The sequence below is a fragment of the Nestor notabilis genome, unplaced genomic scaffold, assembly GCF_000696875.1.
Source record: "Nestor notabilis isolate BGI_N333 unplaced genomic scaffold, ASM69687v1 scaffold2725, whole genome shotgun sequence".
Taxonomy (NCBI): Eukaryota; Metazoa; Chordata; class Aves; order Psittaciformes; family Psittacidae; genus Nestor; species Nestor notabilis.
In genome coordinates, this window is record NW_009927749.1 from 99,472 (window position 1) to 127,372 (window position 27,901).

The 27,901-nt window shown below is 38.7% G+C and overlaps 1 protein-coding gene across 1 annotated transcript in view; it reads right to left on the bottom strand.

Annotated features, from left to right (window-relative positions):
- The window catches only part of GPATCH2 (G patch domain containing 2), a 111,580-nt gene extending 83,687 nt beyond the window's left edge, over window positions 1-27,893 (bottom strand). Inside the window, exons 1-5 of the mRNA XM_010014184.1 lie at window positions 27,853-27,893; window positions 19,450-20,163; window positions 15,405-15,466; window positions 5,912-6,094; window positions 4,718-4,797 (exon numbers count right to left, since the gene is read on the bottom strand). Of these exons, the coding sequence (XP_010012486.1) occupies window positions 4,718-4,797; window positions 5,912-6,094; window positions 15,405-15,466; window positions 19,450-20,147 (1,023 nt within the window). The 5' untranslated portion in view covers window positions 20,148-20,163; window positions 27,853-27,893. The remainder of the gene's footprint in view (window positions 1-4,717; window positions 4,798-5,911; window positions 6,095-15,404; window positions 15,467-19,449; window positions 20,164-27,852) is intronic.
- Between the last annotated feature and the right edge of the window lie 8 nt (window positions 27,894-27,901).

The following is a 27,901-nucleotide window of genomic DNA, read 5'->3' on the forward strand; positions in this document are numbered from 1 at the left end:
GCAAGAAATGCTTTAAATAGGTGAAAATATCTCTGATGACAGGAAATCTTAATAACCCCCCATTACAAAAACCAAAAGGCCCTACTCTCCTACCCACTCTTAAAGGGAAATTCATTTGTGGCACTAGCAGTGTAAGGTTTCAAAACACCCTCCTCAGACACAGGCTTAATATTCCTGATCTTGAATGAGTGGAAGTCTGGAATCCAACAAGAGTTTAGTTTTCTAATCAGACATCATCTCATACCAGTGATATTTCCATAGAGTTCGATGCAGAGACTATGCTTCAAATGCGAATAGTTATTAACTGCAGAAACTAATTAAACCCCCAGGGATATTTCATGCACCTCACGAACTGTGTTTTACCTGACTGTATGCCACATGTCCAGCGTAAAAGAATTCTCCAAAACACCAAATCAACTTTAACTGGAGAAATGGTGTTCTTCCCTAAGTTGCAGAACATCCTTAAGAAGGCTTCTGACCAATACTGTCTTACTTACTGTTTAAGGAACATCCCCTTGATCTGTAACAAGGGTTATCATCTAATACCTTTTTACTCCATTTCCAAAATATTTTGACAAGGAAAAAAGAAATCCTGAACACACCCATTTCTTCAGTTAGAAAGAGTTTAGAAGCAGAAACATTTGATTTGATTTTACATTTTGAAAGCAGCTAACGAAAAGCAAAAGGGCTCAATACATCTTCTCTCCTCACATCACTAGAGTAGTAGTTATCTGACAACACTTTTTGGTGAGAAAAACTCTTTTATCTTTGAACTTTGGAGAAAGAGCCATAGGATTTGACAGAAATACACAGATACCTTCAGATAACGGGTCTCATAAATGTAGCTTTCACTCTTCACTTACTTTTTGAATAATTACAACTATGTATAGTCAAGCTCAGTAGTACAGCTGTGCAAAAACAAATCAATCCTATAAGTGCAAGACTTAAAACAGGCTGTCTTTAATATCATGAAATAAAAACCCATGACATAAAGGTGACGGATGGAAAACTTGACAGAGTTAAAAGAATCCTTTTTATGTCATGTTTTTTGCACTTTACCTCAGTGAAATCACTTCATACCTTCCAGCCTAGACAGGGAACCCAGGGCAGGAAGATGACATGCAAGAGTCCTCAAGCAAAACCCTACCGTGTCGCTCCTTGTTTCAGGGAAGGAACCTTATCCAGAATCACACAGGAACAGCTAAGACACTTATTTATATGGAGTTGTGGTAAACAAAAGGGATTTTTTTCAGTCAAGTACTAACTTGGCCAAAAGAAATGAAAAGTAGTCACGTTCTATTTTTACTAACTAGAATTATGAACTCTTTACTTCTTTCATTAGGACTGTTGTGATGTCCCCAGAAATGAATCTGAAAAAAGCATGTCAGCCTTCATCACTGAAGGTAAAGAGTTTATCTAGTAGTCTACATCACAGAAATGAACTTTCACATTTCCAGTGCACTTAAAATGTTAGATTTCTAATTTTATTCTGCTAAATACCACAGTTTCGCACATAATTCGTTGGGAAGGACAGAAATATATAGCACTAGATAAATGACATGCAGGTCTATAAGCACATATAGAAAAAAGATGAAGGAAAAAAGCATTCTTTCTAAGAATTCAGCATTTCCTTCATAGAACACTACTTTTAAAATGTAGAACTTTTACCTAACAAAAGGAATCAGGGGTTAGGAGCAGTTGATCAGGTCGTATGCAACTGCAGAATTCAACCAAGGACAGTAAGATTTCATGCAATACACCTTACTAAAAGAGTACATTGCTATGTACCGGTATGGTATGAAAGTACATGCAACATGCTCCTGATTGCTACTAGCAACTTGACACAGGTGGGATCAAAAGAGAGTGTAGTAGAAAACGTGTTTTTCTATTTCTTTTCAAAGAAAGTTCTGCTACAAAGGATGCTGCCACAAAAAGAAATCAAGACATGAAAAGCCAGCATTATAATTGTATGCCAAGATACACACCTGACAAACCACTCCATGACAGATTCCCTAAGAAACGTGCCTATCTGTAGTAAACTGGATAATCCAAAGGGTATAAACCACTTGCAATGAATTTTTTTAGATTTCATTTTCAGTTGTCATCTGCTATATGACAACACCCTGCACATTAGATCTTCATAGCATTTGCACAGCATGTTTTTACTTCTCTCTTGCTTGTCCAGTGTATGATCATTAAAAGAACGTTTTGACTCAAAGGCAGTCTGCTTGATGACAGAAAGGTCCATGAGCGGGTTCAAATTAAGCAACTCATCAAGGGAATTCAGGAAGAGCATCTGGACAGAACGTGAGTGCCAGCTGTGGATACTTCAAATAAGTTCACTAACTGGTCTGTGAAGAGTAGCATCCTTCCTCCTATCCTCAGCTCCAACTGCTTCTGGTGCAAAACCAACATAAGCTGGCAGTTCCCTTGGTATATAGCAAGTAACAATCACACTCTTGGCCTGATGTTTCTCTTACAAGAAATCAACCAAACAGTTGGGCATTAAACATTTTTTGACAGGGGATCATGATATATCAAGGTATTATCTATCATAGCTATTCATTTTGCCTTCCCTAAACCAGTAATCTCTTCAAGGCTCCACTAGCTGCTATAATTGTGAACCTTCAATTAAACTCCCCAAAGAAGTTTAAACACACATTGCCTGTATGGAAAGAGGTAACTGTATGCTCGCATTTCCTAGATACATACTACACATCCTTAGACCAAATGCAGGATATAACGTGTGCCTTTTAGGTAGGGTATCTCAGGAGGAAACTCCCATTTTTACCTTGTCTCCCTTTCAAGTCCTATGGTAAGAGCAGTGATATAGACATCAGACACTGCTAAAAAAGAATTAAGTCACAGCACAACTCTGTTCAATGAGTTGAGTCTGCAGTGTTCTTTCCTCAGGATATTAATCTTTCTAAAAGCATCCTTGCTTTTCTTCACTGTTACCATCTAATAGCAGTAATTACTTCTTGTTCTCTGTTATCAGATGTCACAGGTATTAAACGACTTTTTTTTTTTTGTCATTGGATTGAAGAATCTAAAATTAGATTTTCTTTAAAAAGCAACCACTGACAAAAGCAAGCACACGAGCTCTGGCTTATATAGGTACGTTTGCAGTGATGGATACAGCAAATGTGCCCACAAACATAAATAGTCATTAAGAAGGTCAGAAAACTGCGTGCGAACAGCCAGCTGCACATCCATTCTATATATGCACTCCTGCCTTTACATAGTGGCTTAGAAGCTATGTCTGCAGGACAGCCTCTTTTCACTACACAGCGTAAATGATACTGTTAATAACTGGAGATAACTGAATTAGCAGTCTTTAGTAGGTTGGCTAGCACTGTTGTTATAAAGGGAACTACGATGCCATCTTTACTCATCTTAGTATATCATGGCTAAAAGACAAAATCGGCTCCTAAGGACAATCCAGAAAGAGTAGCAGAAAATAAACATTGGGATTTTTTTATAAGTGCATTCACAGTGTATCTTTATCAATTGAAATTTAATCACCCTTTTACAATTTAGAAAGGCAGTTCTTAGGGTAGTTAAGCCATGTATCATCAATACCATGAAGCTAACCTATCAGTTATAATAGCTCCTATAAAATACCAGAGTGAAATTGCAATAAGCCTAGAAAATGGGCTACAAATCCCAGATATGCTCAAGCAAGCACTGAACCAAAAATAAAAATAGGTAGATAGGAAACCAAGAGCTAGACAGCATTCATCTAATTCATGACCACTAACAGCAAAGATCACAGGCCAAGGTTTTAAAGCATCTTATTCAGCTCCAAATGGCAATTATTGGACAGGGACTTCAATTACAAAAACCTTCCCTCTTCAAAACAAGTTCCATTTCTAACGGTTCCTTTCTATTCTCTCCACATTTCTCTTACATTTCTCAGAAGTACCTTATTATAAGGCAAATTAAAATTGGAAAACATTTAATGTTCTCAGACATAAAGAACATTGGTGTTACAGTATTGTTGTTGAAGTACGTTTATTATACACTACTACATATTTCCCCACATTCTCCTTCCTTCTATGCCAAACACTATCCCAACAAGAAAGGAACAGACTGCACTACAATGAATACATTTTAATGCTTTAATTTGAGAATTCAAGTGTTTTCTCCTCATGCTCTCTGCTGAAGAACAAATTCTTATAAAGTCATTATAATCTTATCTTGGAAAACAGCTATGGGAAAATCCCATTATTAGACTGCATAGACCCTTTCTCTGGCCACACAGAAGTCAACCAGACAAGAGAGTAAGGACAGATTTTTCTAAGCAGACTTTTGGGAGAAAAAGAAATCAAAATAAATCCATCCTAAAATGATTTCAGTATCAGAAAAACTTAAATTTTAACTTTGGTTAGATTTTCATTTTAAGAGGAGAGAAACATGTTTTCATATAGACATAAGATCCATATTGAAAACATCCCATAATGCTCCCCCAAATCTTTTCCTTCACTTAGTTCAAAGTAAATACTGAGAAACAGTATCCAGCTCTTTCTGCCATTCAAGCACACACAAATATTCCATTACAAAAGACACAGTGGCATTGTGGTCTTATCATTCCATTACTTATCTACAACATTAGGAAACAACGATGGGAGAAATATGCTTCTTTTTTATAACAAAAAGCAAACTCAAACACCTCTAAGAACTGTGCACATTAGTCAACAATAATAAAGGCACTTACCAATGCATTCTGGTTTCCTGAAGCCTTTTTTATGTTTCTTGCTGGCATTCCATGAAGATGACTAAATCTACTCTGGAAACCTACAAAAAAGTACAAATTGATTTAAGAATATTGTCTATACCACATAACAAAGAACATTCACCATTACATACCAATCTATTAATCTGACCAATTAAAGAAAAACACCTTACTAGAGAGTCAAACATTGCACTAGTGGCAACAAAGCACAATGTCAAAAATGAGAGAAAGGCTAAGTTGTTATAAAAATGAGTATTTCTGTAGATATTCTTACTGCCATCCTGGTTCTACGCACAGTTGGCTGCATAAGCAGAGCACACTGACCAGCAAGAAAGGTTTTTTGCATCACTTACAACTTTATTAGAACTAAAATGATGAATTCACAGAGACCAAGTCCTCAGAAACAATTTCAAGCATTTCAAAAATAAGCTTCACAAATGAATCCAGTGATACATTGTGCAGAGGAGTTTAAAAGTGATTTGACCACTGCTCACATAAAAGATCTGCATTTGAATGTGAAAAGAGATCCTTTGGGCAGAGAGAAGGTACAACAGAATTCTTTGGCAGCAAGCTGAGGTCTGCCAACTTCAGTCTTTAGATAAGAGTGGGTTCCCAGCTGTAAACACAATAACTCTAAACCTAAAAACACCTAAATGGTGCAACTCCCCATTGGATACACTGGATCCACAGCTGTCTAAAACACTTTAAAGAAAAACAACGAGATGTTTTCCAAGTTACAATCTCAATCCTTGCTCTATAGGAACCCTATCATCTGCTCTACAAACAACATGGCCTGACCATAAAGCAAAGCAGATGGTCACACTCATCTTTCCAGCCTTCAAGTTAATGAACTTCTGTAGAACTCTAAACACTATCACAGGAGCCAGGAACAAAATGGAATACAAAGATTCACTTTAAATAACGCTATTCTCAATGGGAACATTGATACGAATAAGAGCAGGCTATAACAATGAGCCAAGTTTTAAAATTTGACTTTTCTAACAACTGAGTTTTAATAAGTATTTCTCTCTAACTATACTTACAAATGAAATTGTGCCAGGAAACAAACTGGTAACTCCAAGATCTTGTCAACATTTTACACATTTTATACATACAGATATCTTTCTACTGCACCCAAATGATTCCACAGTTTCCATTTGCTTGATTGCTACTTACCTCTCCTCCCTGAATGGGACATGAGAGGAAAAGTACCAGTTAAGATACTTTCGAAGACTGGATCAGGCAATTCCTTTTCAAGTTCTGTAGAGTCTTCTTGTTCCCACCATGGAATGACCCCTGTAATTCCACAGGCTCCACCAGATTCATTTTCATGAAACCAATCACTCTGCTCATCATCACCTGTGTGAGGGCAGTATTCCCCCAAGCCCCCCAAAAGAGAGGAAGGAGCAGAGAAGACAAAAATCAGATGTTACCATCAATAAACACTCTGACAGCAAAATTATTTCTTTTGCTTTATAGCTGTATAACAATTACTCATATATAGCAGTTTCTATTTAGAAAATGTTTCTCAATAGCATGACAAGCATTGCCATCAATGAAACCACATCAAATGTAATGTTTTAAAACCAATTTACAATAGAGAAAAACGATAATAAACTAGTTAATCCTTTGGCAATAACTGCAGGGAAATCCATTTCAGTTACTGCACTTTACATATTAACAAAAAACAAGCCTTAATCTCCTGCAGGGAATTAAAAGGTATAAAACTGTGAAACTAGTTCTTTGCAGCTGATAATGGCATATAATTAGCTTAATTTCATGATTTGTATGGCTAGTAAAAGGGGAAAAAATCATGAGCAGATGTGACTAAATGAAGTTAATCTGATTAAGTTCATTTAGAAATAAGTTTTGAAAAAGTTGATTTTAAATGAAAACTGACAGTATCATGGAATTGAGAATAATACTGCATTATACCACAAAGCTGGCCATCTTTACTAACAACATTTATAGATGTAGTATTTAAATACCTGGATTTAAAGTCAAAAGTAAGACAAGACTGAAAATCTGATCTTAAACATAGCTCACAAACATGCTGGCAACTAAAAATAAATTGTTATGTTGGGTTTAAAGCATGCTCTTTTACACAAACAAGGTAGTTTATAGAAGATCAGAAAATCATAGAATCACAGAATGGTTTGGGTTGGAAAGGACCTTAAGATCATCCAGTTCCAACGCCCTGCCATGGGCAGGGATGCCTCACACTAGACCATGTCACCCAAGGCTCTGTCCATCCTGGCCTTGAACTCCGCCAGGGACGGAGCATTCACCACTTCTTCAGGCAACCCGTTCCAGTGCCTCAGCACCCTCACAGGGAAGAGCTTCTGCCTTAGATCTAACCTGAACTTCCCCTGGTTCAGTTTGAACCCATCACCCCTTGTCCTGTCGCTACAGTCCCTGATGAAGAGTCCCTCTGCAGCATCCTATCTTCATGAGACATTGCAAATTTCCTTTCTTACACCCATAATCAGTTTTCAAACTACGTGCTGTATATTTTAATTCTACTTCAAAGTATCCAAACCATAGCTCACTATTTCTGCATATTTGGTTGGCATTTCAATTTTTCATTAGAAAGAACGGAGCAAGACCCAAACACAACATATCTTTGACGCCATTTTCAGGAACAAAAAGTATTTGTGTAAAATTTCATTGCCACAATGGGAAAATACAACTAAGGGACCCCCAAGCCAGTATCTGAGGAAAAATAAAACGCAAAACACCTTCTCCAAAGAAATCATTGCAATGAGACCTTCAAGACCAAGCACGAGTGAAAATGGCTGTAAGCATTCCTCAGGACAAGTACTTTGAGAGAAAATAGAATGATTAGGGCCTCTCACTGCTCACTTGCAGGTGAAATGTAATCCTGTCGTGGTTCAAGCCCAGTTGGCAACCCAGAACCACGCAGCCGCTCGCTCACTCCCCCTCCCCCCTTTCCTCCCTCTGCTCCTGGAGGGATGGGGAGGAGAATCGGAAGAATGTAGCTCCCACGGGTTGAGATAACAGCTCTCCAGTTAGTTACTGGAGAGTATACTGGAGGTATAATACAAAACACAACTAATAACGATACGGGAAATAACAAGGGGAGAGGACACAACCGCTCACCACCCGCCGACCGATACCCAGCCCGACCCGAGCAGCGATCTGGGCCTTCCGGGTAACTCCCCCCAGTTTCCATACTGGGCATGACGTGCTGTGGTGTGGAATAGCCCTTTGGCCAGTTTGGGTCAGGTGTCCTGTCTCTGCTTCCTCCTGGCTTCCCCTCCTCCCCGGCAGACCATGAGACCGAGAAAGTCCTTGGTCAGAGTAAACATTACTGAGCAATAACTAAAAACATCGGTGTTATCAGCGTTGTTCCCAGGCTGAAAGTCAAAACCACAGCACTGCACCAGCTACTAAGAAGGAGAAAAAATGACTGCTGTAGCTGAACCCAGGACAAATCCTTACATCTCTAGTGGTTGCTACTAAAAGCAAGATTAGCAGAGGCTAGGAAACAGGAACTTTTAGACAGAAGGAAGGGAAAACGGAGACAGAAAGAGATACATAGGTCCAAATAAGATTCCGTTTCTTTGCATTCCTGAAGCATTTTGTATCACTCTCCACATTTATTCATATCCCCATTTACAGCTATGACATTTCATACAAGCATTCAGCATTAATTCTGTCCTTGTTTCATTAGCCAGGTATGGTTTCTTTGGATGAAGTATAAGAGTACTGAACAGAGACAGTGGTGTTAGTGGAGGGAGAACCACACCTCTTTGCTAGATTGACCTATGGTTCAGACTTGAGTTTCAACTCCTTTGTTTTGATTTTCCAAACCTTTATGGAGATAAACTTTGTCTGAATATTTCGTCATAAAACAAGAGCTCTAGACACCTTGACTAATAAGAAATACTACCTGGAACTCAAAAGTAAGTCTTGCTATACATAATTAGCTTGAAAGTAAGCACAGAATTCCGAAATCGGGTTTCAGAATCAGCTCAAGGACGGAAGCCTGCAAGAGGTATGCAATGCAGGCTGGGAAGAAAGAGTTAGAATCAAAAAGACTCTGTTGGTAGACTGCAGAACAAGGCAAACAGTGGCTAGGAAACTAGTATCTTTGCTGTATGTCCAATAGGAACAGTAGTATGTTAGGCAACTACCATGGGAAGCTATCCGAACCTCTTAGGCTTGTCCCATGCGACAGTAGAATTCTGTATAACTGGTTTTTAGCTTCCTTGTCTGCGCACTTTAAGCAGCTCTGAACCCTTTGACTATTTCCAATCATATCCCCTTGAGAAGAGCATATACCTATTACTACTGTTCTTACCCAGGCGAGAGCACCCACAGGAGATTTGTTTCCCTGTTGCTCCACCTTGAAGGGATGCCATTTTCAAAAGTAATCAGGGAAGACCACTGCACTGAATTAATTCCAAACCTCATACCTATAGGCAATATAACACAGGGGCCCCTCCACACTCAAGAGTTTGGTAACCAAATATTTGGATTTTATCCTACCTAATTTGCAGCTTTCAAAAGGCAACACAGTATCAATAGCAAACATGAACTTACCAGAATTACAAATTCAAAGCAACGTTTTTGACTTCAAAACACTTCAAAAGATTCACTACACTCATTTCCTCTCAGGGATGCTGATTCAGCACAAAGCTACAGCAAATTATCATAGTTTTCCAAGCAACAGGAAAGGTAAAACAACCTCCAGATGTCCAGAAACTGATCTCCAAGTGCACACGTTCTCCCAGCCGCATATTTTAAAACCCACAAACTTGTTTGTGGGTAATGCTAATCATTCCAGGAATTGTTTCAAAGCAATTCACATCCAATTCTAACTTTACTAATCAGTTCAAAATAAATCAATTTAAGAAATGTCAATGAAATTCTAAAATGCCAAGGCACTTCAGTTGCTGGCTTTATTCCTCCCCCCAATACTGTTTCCTTAGTTTTCACTCAATAATATAGAGTTTACATATTTGTCTAATTATTACTCCTTCATGTTAAATCATTTGCCTCCTACTTTAAGAGGTTTAGAAAGTTATATATGTGGGTTTCTCATGGTTTCTCTACGGACACACACGCATTTGCATCACCATCTCTTTTGTTTTCAGAATAGCTTCACGTGAACCTTATTTCAGCTAATGCAGTGCAGGATTACAGCAAACAGACTTTCTACTGCACACAGTTTTCCCTTTCTTTGTAGTTTTATTTAAAAATGGCTAGACTGCCCTCCATAGCAGTCACATATGGTATATGTATGCTTGCTTATAACAACCACAACCTACTTTGAGAGGCTACTGTGAAGAGTTCAGCATCAGGGTCCTATAAACACCACTTGATACTATGCTGCTCCATTATCCATCAGCTTGCACACAGAGGGTGATAGCACACGGCCTGTAAATGCTCTAGGATGCTAGTCTCATTTCCAGGACCGGTGTACCTCTTTCAAGGTAAAAAACCCCCACTGTTAACAGCTGTAATAATCATTTGGAGACATGTGAAGATTCACTAACAGCACATACAAGGAGTTTCAGGAAAGCAGAAGCTTAAGTTGCCCATCAAGAGAGGCACACCGCATCTTGCTCTTTGCGCTCTGCAGAGATACCTTGGCAAAAGGGACAGCAGGACACCGTTCTGCCACCATTCAGTTTAAGCAGCTAGTTCTTCTGATTCAAGCTTGAAAGCTGCACATGAAGGCCTGCTCCCGAGCAGGAGGGCTGTATAAGTGTTCTGTTAATAAATTCAACCAAGACTATCACGTGATCTCAGCTTTACGTTCACCTCTACCACTGTGATTCACATGCAGTATTTAGGACTTCAACTATACAGGTCATATACATGAACTTCACATAATTTCTTTTTCACCTGCAAAGACTATAAACTAATTAGCCACAACAGTTCAAAACTGGTGTGATTACACTTAGCATTGCACATTACATTTCTTGTGTATATGGTGAACACTACCCTAACACCTGCAGCTACCAAGTTCCTATACAAGGTCCAAATTACTTTCTCTCTAGAGAAGACAAAAGGATGGCATTCTCGTATACAAAATCAGTAGTGGGTCATCTTCATAAAGGACACAGTAATGAATATATGTTTAATCATAAAATAATGAAGAGCTATCTTTAAAAGCTTAGCCACTTCCACAGTGGAACCCTGACCTTCTCCAATTTTAACTGTTTAACACCTGATTATTACAATTTTCCTTCCTACTTGCTTAGATGTTAAAGGACATTTCAAGTGCTACATGCCATGATTTAGGAGGTCTTAAGTCAACTTTGAATTTCCCCAAGTGTACTTGCAGGTGTAGATGGACTAGGAGTGCAGAGTAAGTTTTATCTGCCATACCCACAATATAAGATTCATTAAAGAATATACTTGCAATTTGACTTTCTTCCCCCCAAACAGCAATATCAACTAGTATTTGGATAACTTACAGTTACAGTTTTGTTAGTTTTATGTTGAAAGCTTAACTTATCCAGTGCTTTTAACTTACAAAGTGCCTTTGTAAAGTGGACCTGTGAAGTGCCTTGAAATTACAGGTGAGCCTACTAGCTAAGCCTATATAAGACTTGTATTTTACGCTGCAATGTAAGATTAGACCTTTTGTTTCAAACCTCTTACAAGAGCTTTCTATGCTAAGCATAACACTGCTTATCATTAAAGTTTTTTATAATTGCAAAACAGCCATTTATGAAAATCCTATGGGGAACAAAGGAAAGAGTAGGAAGAAAAAGGAAAGTCATCAGGATTTGCAATACACAAGCTTCAGCCACTGTTCAATTCTTTCAATTACTTTGTGTCCTGGTTTCAGCTGGGATGGAGTTAATTTCATCCCTAGTAGCTGGTGCAACCCTGTGTTTTGGCTTTAGTCTGAGAACAATGCTGATAACACATCACTGTTTTAGCTGTTCTTAAGTAGCTCTTACCCCAGTCAAGTTGTCAGTCTCTCCTGCTCTGCCAGTGAGGAGGGGCACAAGAAGCCAGGAGAAGCAGAGCCAGGACACCTGACCCAAACTGGCCAAAGGGGTATTCCATACCACAGCACATCATGCCCAGCATAGAAACTGGGGGGAGTCACCCAGAAGGGACTGATTGCTGCTCAGGTCAGGCTGGGTATTGGTCAGTGGGTGGTGAGCAATTGTATTGGGCATCACATGAATTTTGTTCCTCTCTCTCTTTTTCCTATTATTGTAATATTTGACTTCATTTCAATTATTGAACTGTTCTCATCTCAAGCAGTGGGTTTTACCTTCCCACTGGGGATGAGCAAGCAGCTGCATAGTACTGAGTTGCCAACTTGGTCAAACCACTGCCTCCATATTCAGGGGCTCAAGGCCTTGGGTTTTGCATAAGATTCGAGGGTTTTGCTAGCTATTTTAAATCTTTCCCCAAAGTTGATCAATTTACAAACCTCTGAAAAAAAATGCAATCCATAAGAGGTCACTTGAGGTTTATTACTAGTTCAGTAGGTCTTTTTCACTCCCTGTACCTGCACTGAGCATTTGCCATGATCTTGAAGCTTTTGCTAGCTAACCGTGCAGGGTATGCAATGTTGCACAGACAAAAAGCATTTGCCACTTTGGGACTGCAAGACACTGAGGACCAATTACTTCTGCCAGAAGATAACAGGATAGTGGAATAGAGCACAGCAAGAGAGCTGCTTTCATCCACTCACATGTAAGCACCTGGAGAACTGAGAAAGGAGGACAAGCATGGCTAGCCTCACATGGACTTCATAGGAACAAAGCAAATTAAACAAAAAAGCTATGAGACTGGAACAGAGGCAGGCTGGAAAAGGCTTTTAAAAACTGTTAGATGGCACAGCAGTTGAACTCAGCATTTTCAAGTCTCTGCCATTTTCTTCTATAACAGCAGTTGATGGCAATTAAAATGCACTTAACAGTTAACCCACTATTACTCCCAATTGCAGCTACACCTGGTTTTCATGAATCAAATTATAGAAGTTGAAATTCTTCCGAGAGTTTGTACACAGAAGAGCACAGTCACTGTGGTGGAATTTATTTCCATTTGCTTTCTGAAAGAATTTTGGCAAAGATTAAAAGTTGCAAGGTCAGCCACTCCAAAGTTCAGCACTAAACAGTCAACCATTTAACTGACTGCTCGAAGAAACTGCTGCTTTAGGTCACTTTCCTTTTACTAAGTCTGTCCCATAGGATGAATATGCTTTGGGAATTACTTAGGGGTTTATAAAGAGTATTTGTCCACAATAAATGATGTCTGCTTCTTAATCTCAGATGAACAAACATTGCCCTGGAGAACAGGATCCTCTTGTCCTCTGCTACCCAAACTTGTGAATGATGGCAGGCACATCATTTAAACCAAGTATTCCACCAGGCAGCATTAATCAATCTCTGGTTCTCCACTTGACTTAGCAGAAACCTGAAGTCAGAAGCGCAGAAAATCTGAACTACAAATGAGGTCAGGATGCTGATGTTCTGAACATATATCCTGGAGGAGGAAGACTGGGAAGACAGGAATCGGAGCCTAGGTTTAAAAAACTGACAACAAAACAGACAGTTCTTCCCTTAATACATTTCCATCCTGCCCTCTTCCAGTTTTGTTTCACTTACCTAGGCTTTCCTCCTGCTTTTATAAGATTTATTTTCTCCTTCTTTCATTCTTTCCAATTTTGTATGTGTCTCAGGTCAGCTATAAACTAATTTACAGAAATAAACTAACCTCATCTTCATAAGGCGAGTATAAAGATAACACTTACTAGCATTTTACAGGGTGATGGCGGGGAATAAATTATTACTAGAAAATAAACAACTCTGGTTCTGCAGCAGGATCTCCAATAATACTTTTAAGTAAAAGCCTTCACAAAACCGAAGCTAATACACAAATCTAAATGTCTGAGGTCCACTGTGAAGCTAATGGTCTTCTGATCATACCCACAAAATAATTTGTTCACAGTAGAGATTAAAACCATGGTTTGTCCTGACATTGTCCTTCTCAAGTTTAACTATTGTTCTTTTCATTCACATGTCAGAATACTATTTCAGGTCTAATGCTTTCTACTTGAAAATGACAACCAAACTGAATCAAGATTCAAAAATCAAACAGGTAAAAACAAGAATTTCAGCTCTATAGTAAAGAACCAACACTAAAAAAGGTAACAGCACACCAGTGGAAGGACACTGTTGTTCACTGATCCTTTCCCTTTTCTCCTCTCATCAAATACCTAAGAAAACCAGAAAGTAGCTGAGACATTTTCAACCATATTATTCAAAAATTTAATAAGTAAGGGACAAAAATATTGATACAAATATATTGGAAGGGTACTTCAAAAAATGTATGGAATTATGCAATGTGGTAGGTAACATTATTCAAATATAGAGGACAAATGTTATTTGCAAGTCAAAAGATAAATTCATATAGGGAAGTGAAACCAAATATTTTTAACATGTCTGATACTGAAATACTTAAAAGTATTGCAGTGCTGAAGTTAAAAGATTGATTTAAACTTTCAAGGAAAGCCTAAATTCTTAAAAAAAGCTATGTTAGCACAACTCAAAGCAGATACTCAGACTGGGAGCTACAGTTTATGTCGCACAAGTTACTGCTGAGCAAAGAAGGTAACATCTGTTTTCTAACTCTAAAAAAAAAAAAAAAAACCAAAACACCTGTAATACTAAAAGATTAAAAAAAAAAAAAAACAAACACCCACAACCCAACAAAAAAAAAAAAAAAAAAAAAAAAAAGAAAAGAAAAACCCAAAACAACTGAACTGCACATCAGAGGAAGGAAAAAGAACATTCCCTTAATCTGGATCTGTGGAATGGGACAGGATTTGTTTTCTTGCACACACTCTAGTCTGAGGCAAACAGCATGAGAAAATGATCTCCATTACCATTAACTTAATGCCAACAGAAAAGCAAGTCTTCATCACCCAAGAGACTATTTTTTGCCTAATTTTTGTATACTGTCAGAGCCAGTGAGTTCCTATTCCATGAACTGGGCACTAAGATGCTAGCATAATACAGGTAAATGCATTGCACTTAAAAATGGCAATAAACACTAAAGCTGAAAAAAACCCCAAACCCCAAAATCTTATACTTCCATCCTCAACAGTTTTAAAACACGTGTGAACATTATGCACACTAATGGAGAATTTTGAATCTTCTCTACATTTTATATCTAAGAAAATTGTTTTCAGAAGGGAGAGATTTTAAATAGCATGCATCTTCTCTCTCAGTCTTCGATTGGTGAGAAAGTAGTGTGAAAAGTACTTTCAAGCAAACTACTGAATGAGAAAGAACTATAAAATCCTGCTGTATCAATTTGGAAGAAAGAAAAGAGACACCTCAGTAATAGTTTGAGATCAGGACTATGATTACTGACTCCTGTCTGAAAATCAGAATTAAAAACATAGTATAGATGATCTTTCGGAGATGCTCAAGTTATAAATAAGTTTATTTTAAAGAGACTGCTTCTCATGACACCTTTTAACCAAGTCATGGATCCAGGACACCCTCTGGTAACATTCATAGCAGAAAGCAAGCTACACTTCAACCCATTAAAATAGCAACAGCAACTGAAATAGAGTAATTAACCTATGAAATAACTTGTAACGCTTACAGAATTTCAACAGATGTGGTTTGAGGGGTGGAGAAGGGAAAGATTGTTTCAATACCTTGTCTTCCCTCATCATTGGTAAACAAACCAGCATCACTGCTGCTCAGGCTGCTGGATTCGCTGTAATAAGAAAAAGAAAGAGAACAGATCAAAAGAACAATTGATCTTTCAGTCGTAAAATTTTAAGGAGACAAGGCTGTGCTCAGATTGAACTTAAGCCCAACAGAAATCGGAAAGAAAATAGGATTTTGGGTTTTTTTTAATCAAACTGCAAATATCCCAGTTCCATTAACTACAAAGCATATTATTTTTGGCACATAAAACCATGGGAATCTAATGGTACCCTGACAGTAAGCCAGATGTGACTGTAACAAGGTACTGACACAATTGATGCATTTTATTATCTGCTTCCATCAAATGCTCACTGCTCCCTTCTTATGCTGTGCAATTCAGCTTGATCCTGGAACACCACTGCTCAATAAACCAGGAAAAGTCTCAATCAAAAGCAGCCTAAGCCTTCCTTCCACACATGAAATATAAGAGTCTGAAAATCAAATTACCTTTCTGAACATCATTTGCAAATATTCTGGGAAAGACACTGCTTAAGGTTTCACAACATCCTGCTTGGGGAGAAAGACAGAAGTTTCTAACAAAGGTGGCCAATTACATCAAAATAAAGGTCACCCTGAGGAAAAGGGTCAATGATCAATGATCATTTGCTGTAGACACATTGTTACAAACAGCATCTCACATGTGTCTTTTAAATAAGATTTTCATTGTGCAGTAATTTTTACTGAAGGACTATCCAGTTCATGAAAACAGAACCAAGCGGAACTGTCAAAGTTACACATAATAGTATTTTGGGTTCTGGTTGTTTGGATTTTGTTGGGGTTTTTTTGGGGGGTGGGTGACGTTGCTTTTGTTTTGTGGTTTGTTTTGTTTGTTTTTAAATCCAGTCAGCCACAGTGTTCATTCTCTTCAGACCAGAGTCAAACAGGGCAGGGATTACAGCAGAGAGAATATCTATATGGCAGTCATTTCACTGAAGACATTCAAAACTCCTGGAAGTAACATATTAACACTTAAACACGTGTTGGAATTTATTTCCAGTTTTAATATACTTCTACGCTGTATGTTGCTAATTACTTTGCTTTGTAATGAGAATTCCACTCCTAGAAAGGCTTCCAGGAAAAAGCAAGAAAGTCACAGATTCCTTTTGGTCCTATAAACCAGTACATGCAAGCAAAAACTTGGAAGGGACAACTCTGCTCTCCAAAAGTTTTTCACAGCTTTATTTATGCATCTGTGGAAGCAAAGAAGAAATATTTTTTATTATTAGTTATTATTAATAGTACACTGTCCCATACCTTGGTTTCATGTTGTGACCTTTGTTTACTAACCAAGCCTGATCCCAAGAGCTGACAGCCATTGTGCTCACACTGACTGGTGAGTATCTCTCGAGTTTCACTGCTGCTCTCTTTTGAAATGGGCAATTGAGATTTCTCCTAAACACAGACCATTGCCACAGCCTGAGGAATTAAGTATCATCCAGAACTCCATGCACTGCCAAATCTGCCTGAAACTGGCCAAGGAACTAAGCATTGAGGATAAGGGAGAACGAGCAAAGGACAGGCTCTGACCATGAAAATCTCATTTCTGGTGTTCAAAACCAACCTCATGGGAATTCATCTTTGGGATCATTTAGATTTAAGAGCTTGAAGACTCCTACTCCTGAACGATGCACTTAAAAACAGTTACTGTGGTGTTTGAACACACACAGATAAAAGGCTGCAGAAGAAGTGCCATTTAGCATTTTTAATGTGCACTTCAAATGTCTGTTAAGTTACTTTAAAGTAATTTCATGCGTACACTGAAAACTTGCCCTCGGCATTTTTAGAACCTAATTTAACTCCCATCAACAATTATTGATTTTGGTTTGTTTTTAAAAACTGAACTTCTAAAAAATGAATCCTTTATTGTTTATAAGAATTAAACTGCATGCACGCAAATGTACAAAATCAAAGCAGATTTGTATACTTCATATTCTTCCTCTTCCATGAAGTGCTGCTGAAGCATGAGTCTTATATCCAAGATGGTTTGTTAGCTCCCCATATCTCACGCAATCTTACAAAAGCCACGTTCCCTTTTAAAACCTCAGCTTTTACTTTAAGAACACACTCTTAAGAGCAAAGTTTGCTAGTTGTTTCCAATTCTTCTGGCTAAATGATCTCAAACAATAGAGGAAATGTTGCACTTAAGTTAGTTTAAACTGAGTTAAACTTACATATAAAATATTCTGATCCAGTATGCAACCAAGAGGCTTAGAGATGGTGGATTTCTAATCACATTAAAGAATGCAAAATTTCTAATTCAGCAGTTTCCAAACCTTTTGGTACTAACGACCATTGCAAGAAATTGAGTAGAATGACAGACTCAACCACACGCCTGAGAGGAAAACACTATGAAGATGAGAATGGTTTTAAAGGCCATTTATTGGGGCCAGAAACAAACATTTGAAGCATGATTTGAAAAACAGCAGCTTCTGGGGTAACAAAACATTAAGCATTTAGAAAGGGAGGAAGAATTTTTAAATCAGTAACTTTGTTTTGGTGAAAAATAAAGACATATTCTTCAAGTGACCTGGAAGCAGCAGAGCTTTGGGAATCTACAGGAGGACTTTTGATTGATCACTCTCTGTCCACCCAAAAATTAGCTATAAAATTTTTGAGTTAGAGAACTGATACTCTTGTAGCATAACAGAAAAATCTTATAAGTAGTGACAAGGCTATGGACATATGATAAACTACGCAATGGTTCCTAGCACCAAGGAAATTTGTAGTCATCTGTCTTTAGGGGAACTTTGGGGGGGAAACAGATTCCCAGTGTCATCAAAGAAGAGGGAAGTTTTCTAAAGGCTTCCTGAGAAAACACAGTCCTGTCTTGCATGTCCAAGGGCGATGTCTGAAGTTACATTAGCTGCCCTGAGGGACTGCTTCTGCTTGTAGCAAGTAATTAAAGCATTAGAAACAATCCTTAAGACTCAGGATTCATCCAGCTCTTTCAGCTGCTTATTCTTTGCAAGTGAGTGACAACACTAGTATGTAATAGTAAGACTTAGAACTTCTCTGACAATAACTGGAGTTAGTTACTTACTGACGCTGCTCTTATGACAGTAACTAATCTGTTTGCTCTGGTCAAAACCCCTGGATACTCTCTGCATCTCAATCTACCTCTCCAGTAAAGAAAAGGCTTAACAGCTTATAGGTAAAATGCTTACAAAAAAGCCAGGGACACTAGTGCTATCAAGCAACTGCCCAAAAATTATCTGTTTTCATATGAGTCTTTCTTGTAGACAGTTCTGCATTCAGAACAGGCACATGGAATAAACATAATCAAGCTTAGCAGGCCCTGCAGGTATGGTGGAAAAATGACTTACACCTTCCTGTGTTGTCAAAACAGTACTTTGGAAACAATTACCATTGTAGTATGACTGCTGTCTGGATTGGATGGATGAGGTGTACTGCCAAAGGGTCATCATTCCCCCATTTTTCTAATGGTAAGCTCAGGTGTTTCTGAACTGTAAATTGGTTTTTGCATTTCGTAAATGATGTATATCCTTGGCAACCTGCAGCCTTTTTATGCCCATGACACGTAAGAACATACTGTCTAAATGGTGACTAAACACTGACAACCTTTCTGATGAAGAGAGATACCAATCAAAGCAACAAAGTCTAGAAATAGGGAAAACACTTCATTTTCGTCTGAGAACTGTCACCAGCTGAAATACTTGGAGAAAACATATTAATCATTTGTATATTCTGTCATTCTTAATCTTGAAACAATTAGAATGTATTATTTCAAGAACCTGTTTTCTTTGTTATTCCTCTGCTACGTGACATACTATTTTATGCTGAATTCCTTAACCAGAGCAACTTGAATGTATTAAAACAGTAGACTTAGAGTAACTTGGTAAAACAGACAGCATTGATGCTAGCATTTTACCTCTGGAATGAGAGAAAAATCCAAAGATTACTAATACAAGCAACAAATAATAAAAGCAAATATTATCCAAACTTTCTGTAAAAAGGAAGAGAAAGAATAACCTGTCACTCATGTTCTCATCTGAGCCTTTTTGCTCCTCATACTCCATTTTGTCCTTATTTGCTTGGTTCACGTCTTCACTTTCTATAACTACTCCTTCATCCAAGACTTCTGGTCCCTGCCGAGCTGCAGCTACTTTTCTTTTTTTCACTTTGCTCTTGGAGAACTCTTGGTGTTGGTATGATTTATTGTTATTGTCCATTTCTTGATCTCGGCTGTTATCCTGCTGTTGAGTTACTGTCAGTGCATTAGAGACTTCTGATGGCAGATCTATTGCCATCCGTTTTACCTTTCTTCTCCTGCGCAGAATTCTGTTTCCCAAACTGTCGACAGCCAAATCCGGCTCGTGCCACAGAGGCCTTTTGCCTCTAATGTTATTTAAGTTTGAGGAAGGCCTGCGCTTAGCAACCAACAACTGGTCATCAGAGTCACTGTGGTCTTTCTTATTAGCATGATTGTCTCTGTAGTCTTTGTTTGATTCCTCTAAACTGGAATCAGAACCTTCACTTAAGCAGTGACCAGTCTCCCAGGGATGATGGGTGGTAAACGATCGTCTTTTTCGTCCCCTCCTTTTCCTTGCCTGACGCTTTAGAAGACAAGACACACTTCGAGAATGATCTCCAGTATCAGCAAAACCTCCTCTTGCTTGCTCTGAACTTTCTTCCAGTGCTGAGACTAGGTCGTGAACCAGCTCCTCCATAGTCCTACTGAAATGCCTACACATTTCAAGGGGAAAAAAAAAAGCACACAAGGAAACATGAAATTAATCCAAAGTGTTAAGCATAAACTCTATAACAATTTTACCTGCCAGAATCATTTTAGTCACTTTAAGTAAGCTAGTCTTAATGTCCATCCTATAAAGATTACTGTATTTCTGCTGAGAGACAAAACCTTGCCAACCAACACTATGCAATTTGCAACACAACAGCATACATCCTTTTAAATGACAGCATTCCACATTTCTGTCTTGGAAAGAAGGGGAGATAGGGGGAAGGTATCCCCAGCTTGTGTTTGACCTCACTATTATTGTCTGGTTTCAATTCACCTCATCGCATTTGATGGTCTTCAGGGATCCTGCATGGCAAAAGCATCAACAAAGACCATTCACTCTAACTGCAGGTAGGGAGCACATTTCAAATGTATGATTAGAAAATGGAACACATAATAGTCTTTCTTCATAGCAGATTAGGGAGTTCTCTTTAAAATTTGTCATTATGGTAAACTAGTTTTAAGGATAATTATGTCTTGATGCTGCCTAAATGCCAAAATGCAGTTAAGACAGTAATTCTTTGATAATATATGACTCTTTTTTTTAAACAGTGACTAATTCTGATATCTGTTTCTTTTAAAATATTGATTCAGTGGAGTGATATTAAGTTGAAAGAATAACCTACTTGAGGGAATTCTAGAGTATTACATACAAAGTTTCCAATCACATATAGGCCCCCACATCACAGAATTACCTGACTGTGCAAGGCAACACATCACCAGTGTCTGATTTAAGGCCTTATCCTTTTTTGCTCCTTCCTCCTCAAATTTCACTAGGATTTAGCATGTCTTTGACCCTGTATGCTTCAGCAAGTTCACCCATGCATTACGTGAACATAATTACAAAAGGAAAACATTAAGCGATCGCTGAACTCTAATCCTTCACTGAAGGCTGTGAACCTTCTCTGTGAACACAGCAACCAGATTCTCACAGCAAAGCATCAGAAGACCCCTTTCACTGAGGTAAAGCAGGGAGTAATGTTCACACTCTTTACTGCATTACACCAACTGATAAACGCAGAAGACACTCCACAAATTATGTAGAGGATGTTTGAAGGCAAGACTCTCCACTTTGTTTTACAGTAGAAACTGATGGATGAAGAGGGGTTGCAGATGTGTAGAAAATCTCAATAGGTAGCACATGGGTTCACCTCTCTCACTCCAGTGCTAAAGGTATTTAATGGGGAATAGACACTCATGACCTTAAAGTACAAAAGTTTAGAATACCAATGGGGGAACTGAAGAGCATGATTAAGATGAAGTCCAAGCTGGTCATGGAATATCTTATCTGAAGATATGTAGAAAAACTTACTGTAAACCTTTCAATTTCAAGATCATCAAAAGCACAGAGAGTGGTAGAAACACAAGCTCATTCTGAATTCCTGAAACTACTCTGTCATTTGCATTTATTTCTCATACCTCTTTTTCCATCCTCCTGTAATCTCTAGTCCTATTACTCTCTCTTAACCTAACATTCCCTTTGGCTCTTAGTATAGCAGAATCATCATATTATCTTGTAAGGGGTGAGAAAGCTCTGGAAAAATGCTACATTTTATCCTTAATCCATTTGGTTCACAAGATCAAAACCTCCATAATCACACAAAAGTACTTCTCAGAAGCAAGAGAAGCAACACAGTAGGAAAAGCATTCCAAACGGAGCAAGGATTTTTTGAAGAGTCAGGAAAAAAAAGTGGAAGGCAATTAAGCTAGGAATTATTTTGAGACATAGAATCATAGAATGGTTTGGGTAGGAAAAGACCTTAAGTTCATGCAGTTCCAACCCCCTGCCATGGACAAGGACACCTCACACCAGACTATGTCGCCCAAAGCTCTGTTCCAACCTGGCCCTGAACACTGCCAGGGATGGGGCATTTACCACATGTGGCATAAAATGATTTCAAACTAATTCTTCCTTCAAGTTTTCAATGCTTCAATTACTGTAGAGGGTGTTGGGGAATGTGGGGGGTTGGTCTGGGTTTTGCTTGAGTTTTTTGATTGTGTAGAAGGAATTTCAACCACCAGTAGACCTAAGCGCAGGTACAGGGTTTCTACACACAATGCTTAGATACATTAACCCGTGTTTCTCAGTAGCTGTAACTGCACAACCAGTCCCTTTAACCTTATTTTTAAACACCCATGAAGACAACTATGCTCACAAGTGCCCATATCAGAAATGAGATGCCTTTAAGATTTAAGGGGCTTTACAATACTGCTGCACTAATATAATAGGAGCTGTAAGGCTCGAACAAACTCCAGCACGTTTATTTGGGTTAATGAGACATCAACTCTCCCAGCTGCCTGCCCAGCCCTTCTGACACAGAAGTTTGCATTGATAGTGAAGTGACAGAAGTAGAGGTGCACAAAAACTCAACTAGTAGGGTTACTACATTTAGTTCTCAAAACAAACAGGTTTCTGCTAACTTACCAGAATATGAACTACCTTATATCATCTCCTGCAGCACGAATTAAAAGGGAGGGGAAGACAGGAACACTGATGTCTTACACCACAGTTTAGGATTAATTCGTTCAATTCAGTATCCTTAATCCATATGGATAACTGTATCACTAAAATCAATGTAGCTCCTAGAGTGGACACACCAGCTTACTCCCAATAACAGTCTAAGTATGGGGCTAAAGTTGCCTTAGTTCTATGAATTACTTTAAGATCAAATAATCTATCCAGCTTGGATTTATATATCTGGTCTAAACTTGCCTTGAATTCCTCCCAAAATATTGTCAATACAGATGGTGCCAGATCAAAGATGAAACTCAAGAAGAGTGAACACCCGTAAGTGTTTAGGTAATGGCATAATATGATACTTAAAAGGTACTGAGCAGTAAAGGCACTTAAATTTCCATCAGACTACAACTTTGAATCTTATGCACTCCCGCAATTAATCTTCCCTATTGAATATCAAGTCTCTTCATTGCAGCTCCTGAACTAAGATCTGTACAAGGCAGCAACCTTGTTTACCCTAAAAATTACAGCCATAGTCTCATATATAATATAACTGTATCTTAACTGCATTACCTCTTAGATCAGGAAAATCAGTATTATAAGTACTTCAATGTATGTTTCCTTAAGATAATTATGAAAATTACTTGATCAACTGGGACACTGGAAAGTCCTATGCAAAAGGTTTAGAATACAATACACATACCGCTTCAGTTTTTGTTTCACGTTGCATTTTCAACATGCCAGTGGCCCACATTAAATCTCCTCCTGAATATCCAAGAAATCTCTTCTGATTAATTTTATTGGAGCTATTATTTCTCTTGCTATAATTGGAGGAGAAAAAAAAATAGCAACAGCAACCAGATAGAAGAGTTAATCTGAAACCTGTCTCCAAAATTCAGGAGCATATTTCTTTTCCAGCATTATTTATAAGACAAACTCAGTTTTGGAACTTTCTCCATTGTTTACAACCAGCTTGTATTCCAAATCTATGAAGTAATTTAAATCACTGCTGCAGATGTTACTGTAACAAAAATATTTGCATTTGAAGTAGTTTGAAAAATAACCACAAGAAGTGTTAAAGGCATTACTGGTGAGTATGAACTGCATTTAGTAACACGAGCAACTTCAAAGGTTGTAATAAGGAATGTAGAACAACATATTGAGGTACATAAAATATTGAGCTGTAGTTTAGCATGACTCGCATAAGGCTATAAAAAAGCTGTTACAGCAACAGCCCACAGCTAGCAATAAACTCTAATGTCTGCACTAGGAGAAGATTCTACCTTACTATAAGAAAATCTAGTTTGCCTACACTGACCTTTACATTTATCTGAAGTGATTTTCACATAGTTCAAAGGCTGACCCATTTCTTCTCTAACCCTTACCAGAACAAACCCTAACAGTACTGTTGCAGGCAACAGCGTAACTGCTTTCACCTACTCCAAAACAGTTCACACAGCTTGTGCTCACTATTAATATTAGTATTGAAACTCCTAATGGAAATAGTGGGCAGTTGCTTTTCCAGTGACAATCAAGTACCATTTTTGTTCACTTCCCACCTTAAGCATGAAACAATGCAGAGCTCTGACTGCACATGAAATATTTAACAAACACACACTAAACCAACAGCTGCATTTATATTTACTTTCTAGTTCTAAACCTTTCCCTGTTAAATACATATGGGGTTTCTTGCCGCTAAAGTTCTGCCACATCTGCATCTCATCACTTCTGAGGAAAGCCAGGATCTTTGTTGCCTTCACAACCCACCTTGCTTACAAGTGAAGAGCACAAGAAAAAACCCAAGTAGTTCCTTGCACATTGGGATTATAAACGTGACTCTCCCTAATATTCTCCCCTATGGATCCTCTGATGCCTTGTAACACATCTGTATTCACAGTGTATTTTCATCTTCAGACAGGCACTAATTTGAATCCCATTTCTCCACCTCAGAAGTCACTTTCGAAAAGCCTTAGAAACACTAGTCTTGAGACCTCTGCTTTATTGATGACTGTGACTGAAATTTGGATTGAACTGGTCCAAGCATTTGGGTTGGGAGTACACTGCCTCGCCTGTAGGATTTATAGATTCAAAACCAGAGAACCATCATAGTTCTTGGGATACACAAAGGGGAAAGCAAAGTGGAGCACCACAACTGGAGCACCACAACTTAAAAGTATTACAAAGCTAGCAAGAGACGATGGTAGATCAGGAAATAACTGATAAACCAATGCTATGTAGAAGCTCGTGGTATACATCAGGAACAGAAGTTGTGCCCAGGTTCTTTAAACTCACCTGTCATCAAACAGCCACCAAGAAGAGGACACAAAGCATCCAGTTCCACAACCACACATATTTATGTCCTTAGGCACTGTCCACTGGGCAACCAAGTACACAAAACTACACTGTGACCAAAAAGCATTTGACCCATTGCTGAGGTCATAACAGCAAGCTATCAGGAATCCCCTTATTCTTCCACTTCTGAGGAACCTGCCAAGTGCTTCCTGTAAATCCCCAAATCCCAGGCTATTTCACATCTTCAAGGTATGGCAACTCTACTTTTCTTGCAGTCAGTTACATGTGTATATAAATCAGTTTCACAGAATAAAAAAAGAATAGGATTTAAAAAAAAAGGAAAATTCATTCAAGTTGTTCTACAATTAAAGACATAATCACTACACTTGCTGGAAAGGTCTATTAACTCTTTGTTATATCAAATATACTGCTCACATACAATTGTATACAATGATGAGCAACATTTTATTCCTCCAAACACACACTACACAGTAATTTTTAGTACCAACTCTGCATTTGAGAACTTCCTTTAGACAAGTTTTGGATTTTCCTTACACTTGTCCTATACAACAAAAAGTTACTACTATTTGAGGAATGATTGAATTTTATTAACTGATTATACCACTGATCCCCCTAAAAAATCAGGCCAGACAAACCTGCAATAAGTACATTTGATTTTTCTACAACTGCTGCTTATTTAAGGACGCACAACAATAAATACTATCAAGTCTACTTAACAGTGAAAGAGTAGAATACAGTCAGGAAGAGGCCGACATGAACTGCATTTAATAAAGATCTAACACAAATGAATTGGTCAGCTAGAAATGAGATTTGGAACAATTCCTCATAGAGGTAGCAATTCTTGAGATCTCATTGCTGCCATTTCTTGAGATGCTTGTCCTTTGCAGAGGTAGGACTATATTAAATGTCAAGGTGGTGAAACACATGAACCCTTAAAGCACCAATGTCATTATCAAAAGAATCAAAGTGCCCAGTAAGAACCCAAATGCAAACTATTCCTAAATTGTCACTTGTATTCACAATATGGAAATTGAAAGCATTCAGCTTCAGAGGAGTTTTACCACTCAAAGTGAACACTTACTCTGTGGCTGTTCTGAATCTACTCACTTCAGAGTTTTTACGCTTTTAGAAAGCACAAGTTCTTAATTGTCTACATCAAGCATTAGACAACAAGTATTTTCCTGCATCTCACTCAAATGGGTTTCCTTTAACAGACAGCTTCTGAAATAACTGATGTACAAGAGAGTGGCCCTAAGGAGTAGTCAGATTTTTAACAGATCTTCCTTCAGAACTCCTAAACTAGCTGTCCTATAGATAAGACCTCAATAATCCTCTCTGCACTGGATTGCTCCAGGCAGCATAGCTGCAGAAGCAAAGTTACTACTGTCTGATGACAATGACAGAAGAATATGCCAAATTCTCACATCTTGTGTAGGTGAACACTATTTTTAAAGCCTCTGGAACTAAATTAGTTTATGTGGACACAAACCAGTAAAATTTAAAGACAAACGACAGGTCAAGTATGTAATGAAAACTTCCTCAGAGTACAGATACAAGTTTGGAATGTCTCCAGCAACGCGTGTACTGTGTACAGCATTAGTACTCAAAAATACTTCCACCACTACAGAATACCACATTCTCTGAAGTGTTCCGAATGACATGCACAGAAATAAAGTTACATTTAGGCTGGGCAAATTTGCACGCCAAGCAATACTGGCAAATCTCTAGCAAATATACAGCAGCTGGGCAAACAAAATCCCTCTCTGAAAGCTTTCCCATCTCGCAAAAGATAAAGAAGCACAGCCCAAAAATACCCACAGTAAAAAAAGCGGTAGTAGCAGCAGACATGGAGGAAAAATGGAATTTCCTGGGTAAGAAAATGAGGTACTAAAGCCTTTCTTTTCCTCTTCTTGCCCATCCCCAGAAAAGAAACAAAACAAACCCCATCTTAAAAAACAAATAAATCTATTTCAGATGTGGGAACTCTACCAGCAAGTATCTATACGGGCAATAAAGCCTCTAAACAAAGCCTCAAATTATCACCACTCAAGAAAACAAACAAACAAAACCCCACAATGCTCCTCCCCACTTCCAGTAAAGAAAGTGAAATTGACGAGGAGTTACACGCATCAGTCACTACAAACATCTCACAAGATGGTAACAGTACACGAAGGAAATTGAAAGCTTCCCAGCTGGTTATTTGGGACACCTAGCTTCCATCAAGTCTCTCCACTACCCGTCTTTATAGCTCGTGGCCTATTAACAAAACTCACTTCTCTCTTTTCCTGTTCTTTTAATCACTATCTCCTCAGTTCCACAATAAAACCAGTATGGTCACTATGGTATGAATTACATAGACAGTAAACCTGTTAACTCCACCGCAGTAGCATCACCCCGTCCTTTCCTTACTCACTGCCTGGAACTGCACTTGTTGATTCTTGGTTTGCAACAAAACAGCTTCAGAGCAGCAACACCACCTGACCGGGTGTTCCTGCCGCACACACTGCAAAGGGTTTAGTCCTCAGAGGGTCTACACCACTCAGAGAAACCCAAACACACAGTCAAAACCGGCCAACTTTCGATCCATCGTTTACCTCCTGTCCCTTCATTAGCAAGGAGATGGAAGTTCCTCCCTCCAGCACATTGCTCGCTGACAACCGCGGCAAACCCCCGTGGTACTGCCCGGCCTCCAACGCCTCTGCCCCTGGTGAGGAAACCACCACCGCCTCCTCCTCAGCGTTAACGGGCATGGCGCAGAGACGCTGCTTCCGATCCCCTCCCTCAAACAGCGGCCGCGGCCCCGCACACGGGGGAACCGTCCCCTTCCCTCCCCCGTCCGGCGGGCGCCCCTCGGGCCCGAGCTTACCAGCTCTTTCTCGCCGCCTGAGCTCGGGTCGAGGCAGGTTCAGCGACCC